At 45.8% G+C, this 17,720-nt stretch overlaps 1 protein-coding gene across 3 annotated transcripts; it reads left to right on the forward strand.

The window, feature by feature from the left end:
* Window positions 1–26: 26 nt before the first annotated feature.
* rusc1 (RUN and SH3 domain containing 1) lies at window positions 27–17,453 on the forward strand. 3 transcript variants are annotated; one of them, XM_042105993.1, is made up of 12 exons: window positions 27–105; window positions 1,351–4,652; window positions 7,466–8,467; window positions 9,352–9,477; window positions 9,614–9,690; window positions 10,010–10,027; window positions 10,509–10,683; window positions 11,465–11,570; window positions 11,853–11,899; window positions 12,035–12,809; window positions 12,984–13,142; window positions 14,377–17,453. In XM_042105993.1, the coding sequence occupies exons 2-12, from the start codon at window positions 1,481–1,483 to the stop codon at window positions 14,540–14,542; spliced, it is 5,823 nt and encodes a 1,940-aa protein (XP_041961927.1). In that variant the 5' UTR covers window positions 27–105; window positions 1,351–1,480; the 3' UTR covers window positions 14,543–17,453. The 3 variants fall into 3 exon arrangements, with proteins under 3 accessions (XP_041961927.1, XP_041961928.1, XP_041961929.1); XM_042105994.1 differs by lacking the exons at window positions 27–105; window positions 10,010–10,027; XM_042105995.1 differs by lacking the exons at window positions 27–105; window positions 7,466–8,467.
* Window positions 17,454–17,720: the final 267 nt, after the last annotated feature.

Below are 17,720 nucleotides of genomic sequence, written 5' to 3' on the forward strand. Positions count from 1 at the left end.
AGAAAGATAAGGAGGGGGTCGCCGAGGTAGAGAATTTAGCTGGAACCAAGCAGAAGACTGTCAGGATTGCCAGTGTGCAGAGACGGGGAATATACGGAAACTGAGGTGAGTTTACGCAAGATCATGTCTTTACGATTATTTTTTTTAAAAACCGGATTGCTGTTTAGGATGCTATTGGTCTCTTAATTACCCTACAAATATATTGTTGTTCCTGTCAGCGGTGGGCTTTATATGTAAATATTTTTCAACCAAAATAGATAAACGACGCCAATTTAGACAGTATATTTTGTAGTCTGTTGAGAACACGAGAATATTGGACGCATATCATGGCAGTAGCCTAACCTAGATGGGAAAATAACATTATGGCAGCGAGCGGAGGAGGCAGCACAGCGATGCGGTGGTAGGCAAGCGCCCCCTCCCTCCGTCCTTTCCCTGTCTCCATCGGCCCGTTAGGGTCGACACAGATACTGGTAAATAAGATGGAGAATTTCCGCACTTCTTTAGATGATGTAAACAGCTCTAAGCCCTGTCCATCTCTCTCTCTCTCTCCCGCTCTCTTTTACATATATTTGCCTTTATCTAGTGCCCATAGTTCGGGGAATCGTGTTTTCTGTGTTCCCATCCTTGTTTTGTCCAAGGACATTTTGGATACGAGCAGTGCATAGCCGGGAGTAAATCATGTGTAAGAGAACAGTTTGCCATTACGCGGATTTTATGATCCGCATAAATGTGCTGTTGTTCGTAGTTTTAAAGGCATTTCCATGGATGAGTATTTGTATTAGGACATTAGGTTTTTATTTAGTTTTTCATTGTCAGACTTGTACGGGGGAAAGAGGGATGCGGAAGAAAGACAGGCAGGCATATATATCTCCCTTGACGGCCGTCTGATCGTTCAGCGGAGCGGAATAACAGCGTAGGTTGGGATGCCGAAATATGATTATAATTGCTAATTAGTTTCCAAATGTTTTCAGAGTATGACACGACATTAAATTGGCTCTTGGTTTTCGTCTTGGTCTTGGTCTTACTCGCCTATTATAGCCTACTGCAGTGCATAGCCTACTTGTCCAGTAGGCTACAGGCCCAGCTAGGCCTAGTTCTTCTTTGATGTATTTAGTGTATTTTGAATATATTCTAATGTTTCCAAGAGGAGAGCAGAATGCAATACTGCTGTGTAACGTTACAATAATACAGCTTTATGCTAAAATGTGGTGTGAGGGTGGGCAGTACAATCTGGTGCAGATGAATTACATGTAATGTGATATGTGTTAGGCCTGTGATCAAATTGGCGGAGATGGATAGTACATTTTATGCTTGTGTCTACTCTGACTGTATGCTTTCCTTGGATTTCAGGACCTGAGTTAGGCCAAGATGTGACCATGAGGGCTTGTGGTGGTCTGGAAACTAGCCTCCTGTAAAATATAAATTGAATCCTTTGATTTCACCTCAAAGTCAACCATAAAAAAAACATAATCTTGCAACAATGCACTCCTCCTCCCGTCCCTCTGTTCCTGCAAGGCCTCGCCGCTTTGAAACCAACAGACAGGCAGACCCAAAGACGCATGGTCCAGGTGCCAGGAGGGAAGACAAAAATATGAACACTTCACTCAACACAGCGACCTCTTCCACCCGTCGGGTCACTCGAGGTCCCCCTGAGTCTTCCAGGTTCCGTTCGGGAGCCCAAGCTGGCCGTAACACTACAGTCAAACCTACAGTAGCCCGGCAACAGAAAAACACAACTCAGTCAAGTGCAGCCAATCCAAAGCCCAAGAGCAGACAGGCCGTGTCCAACTTGCCTCCTGTTGTGACCGACCCGAACTGCAACGAGCCAAGCCTGCCTTGCCTGTGCTGCGATGGTCGTTCACCGCAGGACAGCAACAGCCTCTTCAATCACAACCACAACAACAACAACACTATCACCATGAGACAGCAGCTGCAGCTGCAGCAGCCTTCCATACCCCGCAAAGAGGAGGAGGACTGGCAGCGGAAGCCAGTGGTGGAGAACAAAGCTGAGACGAACCCAGATAGTTCCATAGAGGTAACAAAAGAGGCAGTGAAAGGCCCAAAAGGCCCAGTCGCTCAGGTTGATAAAAAGAAGGAAGAAATCTTAGTGGCAGAAGACAAAGAAAGGGTGGGAGAAGAAGACTCTGACGTTGAAGTCCCTGTTGCCCCAGGTGTAGATCCCAATGGAAACAATCAGGTGTCAGTGGAAGATGAAGATGATGGGGATGATGATGATGATGACGACACTCTTGTGCCGTCCTGTTGTGACTGTCCAGCGTCCATGCTGGAGTTCTCCTTGTCCTCCTCCACCTCTTCCTCGTCCACCTCCATAAGTAGCTGCTCTGACCTGGAGCTGGACTGTCCTGATACATACTCACTATCATCTCAAGACCAGGACGCCCCAGAGCGGTACCCATCAGCACGTTCTTCTACTGCCCAGCCTCATATCCTTCCACTCGACCCTAATGTCCCCTCGGGTCATCCTATGTCCCCGTGCTCCCCGGATGAAGGTTACCCATCCGCTCCATGCTCTCCCTCATCTGATTTTTCAGACTGCAAAGAGGAAACAGAGCAATTTGGCACAAAGCCTGGTCTGTTAAACTTTTTGGATTCCATGGATGAACTGGGGAAAATGGATCGGTTCTATCATGTTGTTCAAGTGGTGTGTTGGGAGCTGGATGATGAAATGGGCCTGAGAGATCGTCTGGACCACCTGTACAGACTCGAGAAGGTGAACCGGCAGGTGAAACTGTTCCATCTGGCGAAGCTTCAAGAAGCAGGACTGGACCTGGAAGATGAGGACATCTCTGATGTGTTGGACGAGATGGGGAACATCGACATTCCTTGGAAGCTGTACAAAGGCGAAAGCTCATGCGAGTCCCAGGAATTTTCCGACGCTGGGGTGGACGTCAGTGGCCCCTCGGATTTGGATGACCCGGCGGTCCCAGACTCTCTGAGCTCCTCGCCCCTGGAGCCGCCCCCTCGTCCACCCAAGCCTCCAGTGAGACACGTGAGCGCCCAACCTGAGACTCACACATATATAAACATTGAGCAGAGCTCGCCTGTAGTATCCTCCAGCGCCTCTCCAACATCCAGTGCTGTCGGCTCACCATCTCCTTCCTCACATTTGATCAAGAAACCTATTCCCGATCCTCCTCCCCTGCCACCACCCCCCTCTCAGGCCATACCCTACTTCACCCTCTACTCAGCCAGCTCCTGTGCCCCCTCCCCCACACCCCCCATCCCTCCCCCCAGGACCCGTCACCTTGCACGTCGGGAGGCGCTCAGGTGCGCCCAGCTTCAGGCCGAGCAGTCACCCATGTCTCTCCCGCCCCCCACCTCCAAACCCCCTCCTCTCCCTCCTCCTCCTGCCCTGCCCTCCCCACCCAAAATCCCCCCGCCGCCACCCTCACTGCCTCCTCCGCCTTCCTTCCACGCCCTGGACGTGGAGATCCAGAAGCTGCTGGCACTGGCTGGCCTCACCCAGGCGGAGCTGTTGAAGCTGAGCCCGGAGCTGGGGGTCTGTGTCAGCGGGGTCCTTGACAGCAGCCAGGGAGAGGAGGAGGAGAAGAGCATAGTTGCCCCTGGGCCTGAGCCTCAGCCAGCCAGACTATCTCGGAGTGGAGAAAACACGAAGATTGGTGGAGACAGAGTGAGCAAGTATGAACCGAAAGGAATGAAGGGGGCTTGGATAGATGGATGGGGGGAGGCAGAAAAGTTTGGCGAACACAGAGGAACTGACATGTCTCCAGGAAATGACACGTATGGAGATAGAACACGAGAGGCAAAGAGGGATGCCCTCAGAACAACCTCATTCACAGAGATGGCCAGGAGACGGAAGCAAAATGGTAGCAGCACTAACTCCAGCTGCAGCTGTGGATACGGTGTTAACACTAGCCTGAGTACTGATGCCTATTACAGCACTGAAATCAGCAATGCAAACAGCACTAATGCCACCTTTGACAACTTTGACTACTCATCTGAGTTACCTGACACGCCTCCCCCACCACCTCCCCGCCCTTTGCCCCCGTGTCCCCCCGTGACATCGAAACCCCCTGAGCTTCCTCCAGTGATGCCCTGCACTGTCCCTGCCAACGCATCCCGGCCTGACCGCTTTGACTGGCTCATTGCCTTCACCCCGGACACAGAGGCCTCTCCGTGGGAGCTGAGGAAGTGCACCAGTGGGGTCGTCCTGCCCAAGGTCACATTGGGGTCAAAGGTCACAACCTTCAAAGAGCTGCGAAACCGAAGTAAGCAGAGCTCCCTGCCGGCTCCAGCTGAGCCTGAGCCGGATCCGACTGTGACAACGCCGGACCCGGACTTCCTGTACAACCTGAAGTGGAGGCGGGGAAAGAATGGTGGGGACGGCAGTCAGTGGGAGTACACCTCTCAGGCCGAGGCCTCCTTCCTGATGCCGCCGCCCACACCCGCCTCACTGTCCCTCTTCAGGGAGATGCGTCACCTCACCCTCGAGGGGGACGGACAGGCAGAGCCCCACCCCTCGCAGCGGATTGGCTGCTCTGCCAGCGAGGGGAACCTGTGGAATATCGGAGCTGAACGGGCGGGGGATGGGAAGCGAAGGGAAGAGGAGGAGGAAGTGCAGGTGAGAGGAAGAGCCGATGGAGGGAGAACCTTGGAGTCAAGAACAACAGGTGAGTTTGTGTCTCATTGTGTCTGGTGTCCATTGCAATTCCAGCATATCCCTTTTAGGCAGAGCAGAAGGCTTTCAGTGCATGAGTAAGAACAGGGCTGGGAATGAAAGGCAAGAACTGGCAGACTCAGCTAACCCAAGAGAGCAGCTGGTGCAGAATCACACCATGTCAGGGCCAAAACCGTACCAGAAATGGTCCAGAGTCAGGTTCCAGCCACCCATGACTCATCAGTCAGTTGGATGGCACTCACTCAATCACTGCCAGATTAGATGGGGTTGTGGCCTATTCGGTAGGTGTAGAGATGCTGGATGCTGCAGAGACCTTTATGTTGCTGTCATTGCATGTGATGTCATCTATGCTTATTCAATCATTCATGATCTTTGCAGGCGTTAAGTACAGCTAAGTGCCCCTGCCCTATACTGTGAGATACATCCAGCAGTCTGTACAGAATCCTACACAATACATATATTTGTATATGTAAAATGTGTATTATGTTGGATAAAACTTATTTTCCATATTATATAGGTTTTCCATATGCAAATCAACCATTGAAACACACAGCAAATAAACAGCAAGATATACAAGTGAAAATGATAAATTTCATTTTCTATATAGATTTAATTGATCAATAATATAACACTAATTAAATGCAATACATACACTGTAGCATTAACTACACATGGCATGACTGAAATAATTATTTGAATAATTTCAGGCAAGAAATTCTAGATATAAAGTGTGATTCATTAGGCCACCTAAACCTCAATATTTAACTTAAACTGATTTAGAACCACAGGTAATCTTACTTACTGCGTCTAGTAATGCATGTTAATGGAACCTGTGGGAAAATTTTTACAATCCACGCCTAATTATTCATAGCTCCCTCTCTCTCTCTCTCTCCCACCTCTCTCTCTTCATCCTTGTGTTTTGCATTTATGTGTTTATCTCTTTATCTCCTCCCTGATGTGATGTGTCCTATCTGTGTTCCTCTTGACTTTGACTCTGCCATTTTATACCTCTCCCCTTCCGGACTGTTCCGTCAGCCTGACTGCAGCCATCGACTCAGCTCAGATTACACACCTCATGCCAGTATATCCAGTACAAGCTGTAAATATCACTCTGCTGCTCTAGGGTGGTAATCGCTCTTCTCCAGCAGCTTGTTCTGCTGTAGCAATCCAGTGATGCAAAATTAAATTAGCTTGAAGCTACATCTGACCCATTCACGGTAATTCAGTGGACCAAGAAGACCAACTAGCTCTGGAAAACAAACAAAATACATTTTATGTGTTTTAAAGATTAGATTTTTTCCCTGACCTACTTATTTTCCTAATTGCATGAGCTCACCTGCGTTCTCAGCAACATAAATAAAGTATTTCATTATTCCACTTCAGAGGTGAAAGCCCAGATATCTGGGGCACTACTTTGTGTTTTGGACATTAAGTAGGATGTATATGACCTAACACATTTGTACAGAAAACTGTACAAAATGATACATATTACAAACATGTACAAGGTTTTCTAATGTATTAAATGTGTTACTATGATAAATGAATGTGTAAGTATGAGTGTCAATCTGCTGAGCTGTCATTTAGCGTGTGTATACCTTTAAGAGTAAAGTAGGCGGGCATTGAGTCTCTGAACCTATCACAGGCGCACAAAAACACTCACGAAAAAAATATAGGAAAAGCTCATTCTGTTTATGTTAGCTGAGAGCAACCCAAGGTACGGTAGTCGTAGTTGTCATTGTATTCCACCTGCTTTTACTATGATAACTTCCGTGTAAATGTGTTTCTTTATCAGTGTATCAACTAATGTGTTTAATACACAACTTGAAAATGTTTGTGAAGAAGTGTGTGACTCAGCATAGCTACTGTTACCTACTTACTGGTAACAGGGTGAAAGTAGTAGCCACTGGATTTAAATGATAAATCAACACTATCCATTTAAACATGTAACCACGGTCATGTTGTATGTGGAAAATAATGTGAGTTAATACATTTGATATGAATACATGTAATTTCAGTGTAGCCTACCTAAAACCTCTGCTTTGGATCGCAGATCTTTGCCTTTGAACTGCTAAAACGATATTAGCATCATATTCTCACAGACATGAAATAATGTGTTTTAGTTAGAATAATATAGGGTGTGGTGATTTAATTCTTATAGTTTATTTCTATAGTTTGACAGGAGAGCAGGGACATCAGCAGGCTGAGGAAAAAGTTAGGAAGTTTCCAAAGGTCAATGAGCATAGCTCCTGACAGAATGTTTGATTGCTTTGCTAAAGGGCAGCTACTAGGCTGATAATGGGTTATGTTTGTGTTGTGTGATCATAATCCAGACATCATAGCCCTCATACAGCAGATGAGTCTGGGCCGGAAGTGGCCCACGGTCTGCTGTTATCTGGGTCCTCTAGTCCACCTCCATGTGTTGTGTTGCCGTGTGCTGTACTGTGCTATGTGTTTGTCGTCAGATGTAATTCAGAGTATGATGTGTGCAAATTCTGTGCATGTGGTGGAGATGGACTTTTTACTTTCTCTCAGGGGTGATTTCATATGTAAATTCTCTCTCTTTCTTACTCTCTCTCTTTCTCTCTCCCTCTCTCTTTCTTCCACGCGTTCAAAATGACACTAACATTTTCTCCATTTCTCTCTCCCTCCCTCCTGTTGCCTGAATCCCCTTCACCGTTTTTCTCCATTGCTTCTCTCCCTCACATCTGCATCCCTCCATCATCCATCCACCTTTCCCTCTAAACACTCCATTGCCCCCTCCCACTCCACCTTTGCCTCCGCTCTACTCACTTACGCCTGGTGCAGTGTCCTCGCCCCCCCTCTCTCTCGCCCGTCCCCAAGCACCCCCCTCCGCGTACTTCCTGCACTCCTACCCCATGCCACCCCCCCTCCTGACGGGCAGAAACAGCCTCTACAGGGCCCAGCCTGGAAGCTCTGCTCGCGGACAGGCAGGCCTTGAAACCAAAACATGTCCAACCTCCGACTGTGTTAGTCAGACCTACTCTGATTCTCTCTACTGCTCTGATTTGAACCACAATGTAGATGACTCTGTTTTCTTGAATGAAGACATCAACAGCGACATAGATTCACTCTACCTCCACAATACAGTTTCTAAAAGTAATCTTGATTCGCTGTACTGCAGTGAAAGACCTACTACTAATAAGATTGATATCGACTCCCACAGTAATATGAATAGCTTGGTCTCCACAGATTTAAGTTATAATGTAGACTCTCTGTATTATCCTCAGAATAAGGGAAAGACATCTGACTCCAAAAACATTGGAGAAGACATATGTAATGATGGCAACACAACTCCATACAAAAACATTGAGATGCTAAAATATGCTAAGACACAAAAGGCCCCAAGCTACCCACTCTCAAACAAGCAGATCAACTCTGATTCACAGCATGTGATGACGCTCCACCGGAAGAGTGACTCAGGTATCCCGTGGGACTTGTCTTTAGACCAGATGACGTCCTTGGGCTCTGCAAGAGTAAAACAGCCCCCACCCCTACCCACCTGCTACCTCTACCACCCCAAAAACTGCCCTCTGCACAAAGGTGCTCCTCCCCGCCTCTCCCCCGTAGGCGCGATCTCGCCCCCTCACAGGTCTGGGCTCCCGGGTCCAGGGCTGGACGCGTCCGGCTTGTGCTCGCCCCTCTTCCCCCGCAGTCACACCCTCCCTGCCCTAGCTGCCCCGCTCTACTACCCCTACCTCTACACGCCCCCCATCAGGGCTCCGCTGCAGGAGCCCCCCACTCCCAATCTCCCCCAGCAGGCACCACCACGTCCATCATGTGCTCTGAGTAAGGGACCTCTCTACGTTCTCTGTGCTCTCTCTCCTCTCACTCTCGGACTGTCTGTCCGTCCGTCCAACACCCCGTCTGCCTAGCTGCTCTGTTTGTGTTATAGCCTGTCTGCCTGTCTCTGTGTGTGAGTGTGTGTGTCTGTCAGCTGTACAGCAGAGCTGTGTGCTGCTGACTGTTATGTGGTTGGAGGGGAGGGGGGTATGTATCCCTGTGCTTCTGCTCCTGTGCATGTGCTTCTGTGGCACAGCTTATTGGAAAGGATCTAATTATTTTAGCAAGATAATGATAATGGAGAGAGCTAACTCAGATTATCATGGATTCCATTCTCACAGATCACCTTTCTGCCATTTACATGTGTTTTAAATGCAAACACTTCAGGATGCTAATATGCCTAATCTTCTCTAGCTTTTTGGAGTCTGTACATGACAAAATCTGTGTGCTTTGTCTATATAAATGCATCTGACTGCATTTATATAACTGATGTTAATTCTGCAAAGAATAGTAAACTTTTTATTCTATCTGACAGCATGTTTGCATTATTTTAGTCCTTTTCTGTGTTAGTGTGTTCTCCCTCCAGTTTGGTGTCGCCTGTTCTTCCTTCTACTTTTGAATGTGTGTGTTCAAATGCATGCAGTGTTTGAAATCTAAGTTAATGAAGTCAAAAAAAATGTCATGACAAAAAAGGACTTTAAGGGAGAATTCCTAAGGGACAGCCTGATTCGTACTGATCCAAAAGAGTTTGTGAAGAAGTTTAATTAAATTTAATTTAATTTAAGTTTTAAAGCATTAATTCACCACTGATGCTAAGTAATTACATCTGAGGTAATACTATCAATTCCTCCACTAGAATTTTACACCTGTCTGTTTTTCCCCTCCCTCAGCAGTTCGCAGTCTCTCATTCGCTGGGTCTGTACAAAAGGCTGGGGCCTGGATGGGCGATGATGATGATGCAAGCTCCGCCTTGAGAGGTTCAAGCCTGTCCTCTCAATGCCTGCAGGAGAAAAGAGGTGTGTGTGTGTGTGTGTGTGTGTGTATGTGTCTGTAGGCAATGTTTTTTTGTGTGTATCTGTGTGCAGTATGCTTTTGTGTGTGTGTGTGGGTCTATGTGTATTTAACTGTGTGCTGTTCTCTGTAACTCTGTAGCTCTGGTCAGTGCGGTCAGCCTGGCAGTGGAGGCTATCCTGGCTCAGTTCAGCTCCTCTAGGACTCTGGTGCAGAAGGTTTGTCCAGTGCTCATTCCCTCATTCATCCCTTTTACAATGCAACTGACACAGATGTTGTACTCCTGAGACTCACAAACATTTATTCTTAATAATACCTATTATTTGTTCATACCTGTCGGGATACCAAGCATACCTTAATTACATTATGACTGAGTGTTCCATATGAATGTCACATTTTCTTGCTCAGTGTCACTGTTAAAAGCATCAGCCGTTGCCTTAGAGCCCTGTGTTGTTCAGTAACTGTTGCTTTGTCTTCTCTCTCCGTTTCCTCCTCACCCCCCCATCCTCCTCCTCCTCCTCTCTTACCCTCTTCCAGTCCCTCTCGGTAGATAAGGTACTGATGTAGTCTCAGTCACTCAGTAGATTTAATTGCTCTGTGTACTAACCTCACTCTCACCTACTGTGTTTGTGTCATCTCTCTCTCTCTCTCTCTCTCTCTGTCTCTCTCTCTCTCTCTGTCTCTCTCCATCTCTCTGCCTGTATTTATTTTCCACTTCTTCATATTACTCATCCCTTCTGATATGGTAAACTCAATCTGTTTTATTATTATATTTGAACACTACTCTGCCCTCTCCATCTCTCTCTCTCTCCATCTCTCCATCTCTCTCTCCATCTCTCTCTCTCACTCCCCATTTGTTTTCTGATTTACTCCTGGTCCCTTTGGCCGTGCATTAATACCACATTGCTATTTTTTACCATTATCCTCCATCCATCTGCTTTCTTCTTTCATCTTCCTCCACATTTCTGTTTCTCTCTCTCTCTCTCGTTCTCTATCCCTCCCTCTCTCTCTCTCTCTCTCTGCGGTGCCTTTGCAGGCGCTCTCTGGGGACAGTAGTATAAACCCAACGCTGGGCCGACTGGTGCTGCAGTGTCTGTGCCCATCCCTTCGCAGCCTGCTGTCCGACGGACTCAAGCCCCACCAAAGTGACCTGATCGCAGGCAGGAGGCCAAATTCACCTTGGGGACTGGTGCAGGCCTCCACCAAGCCAGGTAAATGTGAGATAAGATCAAAACAACAGCCATGTGTTATCTCTCTCTCCCTCTATCTCTAGCCCTTTCTCTCTATCTCCCACAGATACCACAGATCCCTGTAGAGTTGAGTCACTTAGTCTCAGTCACTGTTCTCTCTCTCCTTTTATACAGGCGCCACACATACGCACACACACACACATGCACACACTCATACACATGCTCTTTTCCACAATGTTAGCTAGATGTGTTTGGTGTCTAAAGTCTCTCTCTCTCTCTCTCTCTCTCTCTCTCTCTCTCTCTCTCTCTCTCTCTCTCTCTCTCTCTCTCTCTCTCTCTCTCTCTCTCTCTCTCTCTCTCTCTCTCTCTCTCTCTCTCTCTCTCTCTCTCTTTGCTTTATTGGCATGAATGAGTAAAGTCACTGTTGCCAAAGCTACAAGTATAACATGTTAATGATCAACTTTACATAAGTATTGGTATAGAGATAAAATTAAATAATGAAAGGAAAGAAAAAAAAATATATAAAAATGATAAATGGTATTAAAAGGACAGTAATAGCTTCAGTAATAGTGCTATACTGTAGAAAAACAAAACAAAACAAAAAAAATGTATTATTGTAAACACATTATTATATGCCTACACTTGCAGATATATCTACATAAATCAATTTGAAGTAAATAGCAATACCTAATATCAAACATAGTATTTACACAAAGGAGAGAAACTCCTCAATATGCCACATACTCACTCACTCTCTCACTCTCTGTCTCTGTCTCTGTCTCTGTCTCTGTCTCTCCTGTAGGCCCCAGGACCCAGGGCCTGCACAGCCTGCAGGCTAGAGTGGCTGACCTGCCCCAGCTGAGGCAGAGTGGACACAGGTTCAACGCCTTTCTGCTCGGCCTCCTCAAGTAAGCCCTGCTCTAGCCCCAACCCTTCTAACACATTTCACAAACACAAACATGCACACCCCCCCCCCCCCCCCCCCCCACACACACACACACACACATACACACACATACCCACACAGCTTGGCATGATCTGGAGTAGTCCGTGTCATGAGTAGGAATGTGAAGTGACAGATGATGCTAGAAGACATGCCAGCAGTGTGTGTTTGTGTGTTCACGTGGGCATATGTGATTGAGAGATTATCAAATGTGTGTCAGTCATTTACTATGCGTTCTATCCTGCAGCACCAAACTGCTGGATTATTGGATCTCCCATCTGCAGACATGTAGTGGTATGTTTGTACATCACCTTTTCATCAGTAATGATCTTATATTTCTTAAGAATGTTCAACATGCTCTCCATGCGAGTATGCATACTCACTATACTTCTCTCTCTGTCTCTCTCTCTCCCTGTCCATGTTTCCCAGACGTGTTGTTGACATACTATCGTCCAAACTCCTTCATGAGGTTGTCTCTCACTTCCTGCCAGCCTCTCTTTGAAGAGCTCCTCCTCCTACTCCAGCCTCTGTCCCTCTTGACCTTTAACCTTGACCTGCTCTTCCAACACCACCACTTTGACCCCGCCTCCCCTGCTGACCCTCTGACCAATCACAGCCCAGATTTAACAAGCCCACCCAATCAGGAGCTGGGCTTCGGGGTCTCTCCCTGGGGCCCGGTTCAAGGGCATCGCCTGGAGAGTGTATCAGAGCATGATGTAGGAAGGCCAGAATCATGTCCATCCAATCAGAACACAGCTCTCTCGAGCTTGGCCAAGCCGTTGGCCGGAGGGGTAGTCCAGTCATCCTGTCGTGGCCCAGTGCCTGTCTCAGCATTTGCCAGTAAGGGAGAGACAAGCCCTCAGCTTCAGTGGGTGCGGGAGAAAGACATAGCGCCCCCTCCTGAGGAGAGTGAGTACAGCAGCCTGTCCCAGCAGGCAGGGCAGGTGCTCCATCAGGGCTGGGGGGCAGTTGTCCGCTGGGGCGAGCGTTTAGGACACAACCTCAACTCTCTAGGATCCTCCTCTGAAGACAGTACCACAGGGACATCCCCAGACTCCCGCAGAGGCCCAGACATCCTCCGCTCCCAGCCCCAGGAGGAGGCCTCTTCCTGGGCTAACAGTGTGGCCGTGCCATGGGGGCTAGAGAGGCTATTCGGAGCCTCCAAGAATTCCTGCAACCCTCCAGTGAACACCCCACAGGCTAGGTGTGCAGTGTGCGTGTGAGTGTGTGAGTGTGTGTGTGTGTGTGTGTGTGTGTATCTGTGTATCCATGTGCGTTGTATATGTGATGATTTCCTGTCGTGTAATCAATTTAGTCTGTTCTGGTGGCTCCTCCACCCTCATTACTGTGTCTTGATCTCCTCCTGGAAATTTCCTAGGCGTCCATCTCAGTGGCTGGCTCCCAGCGTATCTGTCCTCGCACGTATGGTCAGCGGCAGCCAGCCCTCTCTGCCCGACAGGATCCATGTGGAGGCGAAGCAAGCGAAACCCGCCGAGAAAAAGAGAGAAGAAACTCAAGACAAACCAAAACCCACCAGGTAGGAGTCTTCATCTCCCCTCTTCAAAAAATCAGAACATGCAGGCCATCTCTACTCTCCTGTGGGGTATACTACGAAGCACATTAGATATATCTAGGCTATGTAGACATATCGAGGCTTGACAAAGCCTTGACTCAGGGGTATACGTTAAGTGATACTACGATAGCAGTTATGTGATATATTTGTCAAACTAGGCTTTCAGCTCAGATCTGTGCGCGTTCTCGGTGTTGGGATGACGTTGGCCAATCATGAAACGTGGAGACACACAAGACCGCCTCTATTTAAAAACAATTACCTCCGCATTCATGAGCGATAGCTTAATCTACACTGCGGTAATTTTTTGTGCCTAACCTATAACATCAAATAAATCAACTGTCATCAGTTGTTGTATGGTATGCACGTCCATAGTGGAATATTTGCATGCACAGCACTATTAAAGCGCATTCGAGATCCAAAATGTTAGTAGAGGCGGAGCTCCACCTGTCAGATATATGACAGAATCCTACACGTGAGAGAACTTCGTTTTTAAGACAATTGATTGGTCAGTGTGTGGTAGATTACACGATTTGAGCTATAACTTAGCACATAACCTCCTCCCGACCATGTTTGGTTGACAGCATAAGATACCATGGTGATATAGCGACACTAAAACAGATCCACTTTCGTGTCACAGCATAATCGAGATTCGTAGTACACCCCACTGGACTAATGTTATACTATAATAAAATAATGTTATTGTTATTGCTATAATAAAATTAGTATACATTTCATCAATGCTATGGTAAACATTCTGAAGCTATGCGTATGATTGTGGGTTAGTGCATCGACATATTTTGAAAGTTTTTAATTTTTATGCACGGAAGGCTCTTTAGCCAGCTCAGCATCAGGTGTGTTGTAGTGGCTGTTGTTTCAGTGTACCTGTTAACATGGACCCGGTTAGGTGTTGCACTTAGTAAATATAAAAACGTGAACGATTTATTAGTGTGTCAAAGTTGAATAGTTGCCCTGTTGGGCATAAACAATATATTCAGTGTCTGAGTGAACACGATAGGAGCAGAATATAACTGGAGATGTAGTTACAACACAGCTGACGCTGCACCGGTGGCTAAAGAGCCTTTTGCGCATAAAGCGAATTAGCAATGGTTGGAAAGTCCTTTTAAGACTTTCTTTTAGAGGCCTGTGAGTATGATTATTAATCACAGTGATGTGATTGGTCTACCCATCTGTTCATCAGGGCGGTGCGAACACTTTGTGACCATTCGGGCTCAGGGATGGAGCTGACTTTCCAAAAGGGGGAGGAGCTCATTGTGCTGGGAAGTGTGGACCAAGATTGGATTCGCTGTCGTCAAGGAGACAAGGAGGGCCTGGTGCCTATTGGCTACACCTCTCTCATCATGTGACCTCTGACCTCTGTAATGCCCTTCTGATCAGTTAAGGTCAAAAAGGGGAAGACCCCAAAACAAAAATAAATAACAGAAAAAGGATTGAATATGTAATGTGACTTGAGTAGTAGCTTGTAGATGTTTAGTGTTAATCTCCTATCCCAGTTGCCTGGTTTGTGATGTGTAAGATGTTTTATTCTAATGTTGGCATTTGGCTTAAATAATGTCAAAAAACATACTGTATAAATTATACATATACAAATATACTATATGAATATAGACTGATTTTCCAAGATAGATAGACAGATAGATAAACAAGAAAAAAAAGTAGAGTTAAACATTACCTCATTGGTATATCATTTAGAAATAATGTAAGAATGGAAGATACTGATAACACATAGCAAGTCCCTGAGACTAGAAATATATGCTAGATTTTTTTAAAAAAGGCTAGACATTTACAAAAAAGATAAACTTTCATTGGAATGTATTTGGCAAAGGCACAAATCACTACCAATTTAGATATTAGCCAGTGAATGCAACCTCGACATATGCACAGAGTGAGCAAAATGCAATGCACTTAACACATAAAAATGGACAGACCCTTAAACGTCTGTCTGTGAATACTTAAGGCAATTCTTTCCCTCTCTTCTCTCTTTTTCTGAAAACAGACAAAAAAAATATCTCGCTTGTTCCACTCCCTCTGAGGAAGCAACGTGTTTGTGGCCCTATCGTATGCTTGTTGATCTGCTTAATCTGCCAAATCCCTCAAATTATTCATCTAAAACCGTACTTAATTAAGTAACTCAATACAACACACTTGCTCCGGCAAGTTACTTATCTAAATGTGTCTTCCCCAAAGCATCTGTCATTGCATCATATTATTAAACTGTCATTATTGTTCCTATCAGTAGAAGTAGTACTACAGGGTGGTGTGATGGTCTGTCTTCATGTTTATTCTCAACAATCTTTTAATTAGTATGATTGTTTGATAGCACTGTAGGCTTGGTATTGATGACTATGCATACGCTGTACTGTACGACAGGCTTATGGATTGAGTAGCCCTTTGTGTTCACGTTTTGATCATGGTGATTTGATGTCTTTTATTAGTTCCATTTGTTAGTTTTGAATACTTTCCGATAAAGTGGTGATGTCCAGAGCTGCATGGCACAATATCGAGGTCCTGTCATTCATCAACCTTTGCACTGAGAAGAACAAGCTCACTGGGAGAACACTTGGCTGCTCTGTTTGGACTCTATATAGATCACACTTAAAGGTTCTGGTGTTTATTCTCTGAAGCATTTTATAAAACATCTTTGTGCTATCCTTCTTATAGCTCCTAAGCAGAACATTAATAGGAGGCTCTTGGTAGAACGTTGACTTAGTCATTCCAACTTAAACCCCATGCTGAAAAGTTCTTTGTGGATCATCACGTCATCCATAAATGAACCCATGAAACTGGAAGGGTCATAGGTTGAGCTCTGGGAGCATGGTGTGCGCTGTGCCTAAAGCACTCACGAGTACAACAGATCGACTGTGAGGGCTGCGCTCAGCTTCTTCTACAAATGGCATCAGCTGGATGTGCTGACAGCTGCTAGTCAAGCCCTCATGCAGCACAACTGCCGTTCTCCTTCTCTCTCAGGCCTCCATCTGCCTGCTCCAGGTCTGCTGCTGGTTCGCTCCTCTCTCTCCACAATAGCCTGGGCTTTTTTTGTGGAGAGCTGCGCTGTGTGGATCCAGTCCATGCTAGCCTGGGTGCATCTGAGGGTGTCCGCCACCTGTCGAGCTGAGCTCAGTGACGGCTCGAGGCCAGGTCTACCACTTTCAGGGCCACAGTAGAGGGGGAGTCAGGTTGGGGACTCTGAAAGACTCAGGAGGGCCTTCTGCTGGACAGGAAGGGACTCGGGAATGCGCCAGACAAGCCGTGTAGATGTTTGTGATTTAGAGGTTGAGATTTCTATTGGAGCTCACCTTAGCTAGTTAGCTATGGCTCTGATTTTGCTCGATACCCCATAACTGCAGCATGGTGCCAACATGTCCATACAGATTCTTATCTGTTTATCTAAAAATATAAAAATAAAGGATAACAAAATGAATAAATGTCAAGGACAGAAGAAACACAAAGTTCAAATAGCTAGATCAGACACCGGTGTGATTGTGTATGTGACACTAGTTTGTTTATTTCTTGGTTGAAATCTATGCCTTTTCTTTGCATTTCAGTGACAGACAAGAGGGTTTTGCAATACGTGACAATTAGATAACAACTGTGTCAGATATGCATCCTTATAAGTCCTGAGTTTCAGGCTATCTGCAGTAGCTGTATTCACGATCAAGGAAATGAGAAGGGGAATGCTGAGGAGGAGTGGTGGATCAGAGAGAACTGGCATTCTTGTTGACGGTGATGGGAATACTGACGTTCTTGTTGATGGAGATAGGTATATTCTGGATCACTTGAAAAACCTGTTCCATTTGTCCTGTCACTGTAATCAATGTCATACCATCTTTTCCCCTGTGGAATATTGCAGAATTTGGCACAAGATTAGAAAATGAATATCAGGAATTAATGTTTTTTTAAAATTTGTTTTGTTCTTTTTCATCAGTACATATAGATATATATGCTTATGTGTGAATATGATATTTATTTAATGAAAATTAGATGTTTCATAGTTTATGTGATTTCTGTAACTTGTGGAAGCCATTTAGCTGTTTCTCTTTCGTTTATCTTTCTCTCTATCTATCTGGTGTTGTGTGTATGTGTGAGTAAGTGTGTGTGCCTGTCGGTGGGTGGTGTAGCTCTTTATGGTATAGCCCGCTAGTAGCACACTTAATACATATGTACTAAGTCCTTGCAAAGTCACCCAAGTCAGTCAAGCTCCTTGCATGTGCTTGTTTGTAAATATATTCAATAAACAAATAATATATATTAATCTCATTCTTGTAAATCATTCTTTGTTTTTTTTAAAATGGGTGTATTATTATAAGTGCCTGAGACTCACACAGTGCCATATGTAGCCAGCAGGTGGTGACATTTCCCAGGTGATAGGATTTTACAAGCCCTCAGCTTTAAATTCAGCAAACCAACATTCTATAGAAGTATATATACTCTTTTGATCCCGTGAGGGAAATTTTGGCATCGAGACAGGTTTGCTGAGTGGTATCAGATATGTTCACACACACACACACACACATAGACACACAC

Source organism: Alosa sapidissima, chromosome 10 (assembly GCF_018492685.1).
Source record: "Alosa sapidissima isolate fAloSap1 chromosome 10, fAloSap1.pri, whole genome shotgun sequence".
In the NCBI taxonomy this organism is placed as follows: domain Eukaryota; kingdom Metazoa; phylum Chordata; class Actinopteri; order Clupeiformes; family Clupeidae; genus Alosa; species Alosa sapidissima.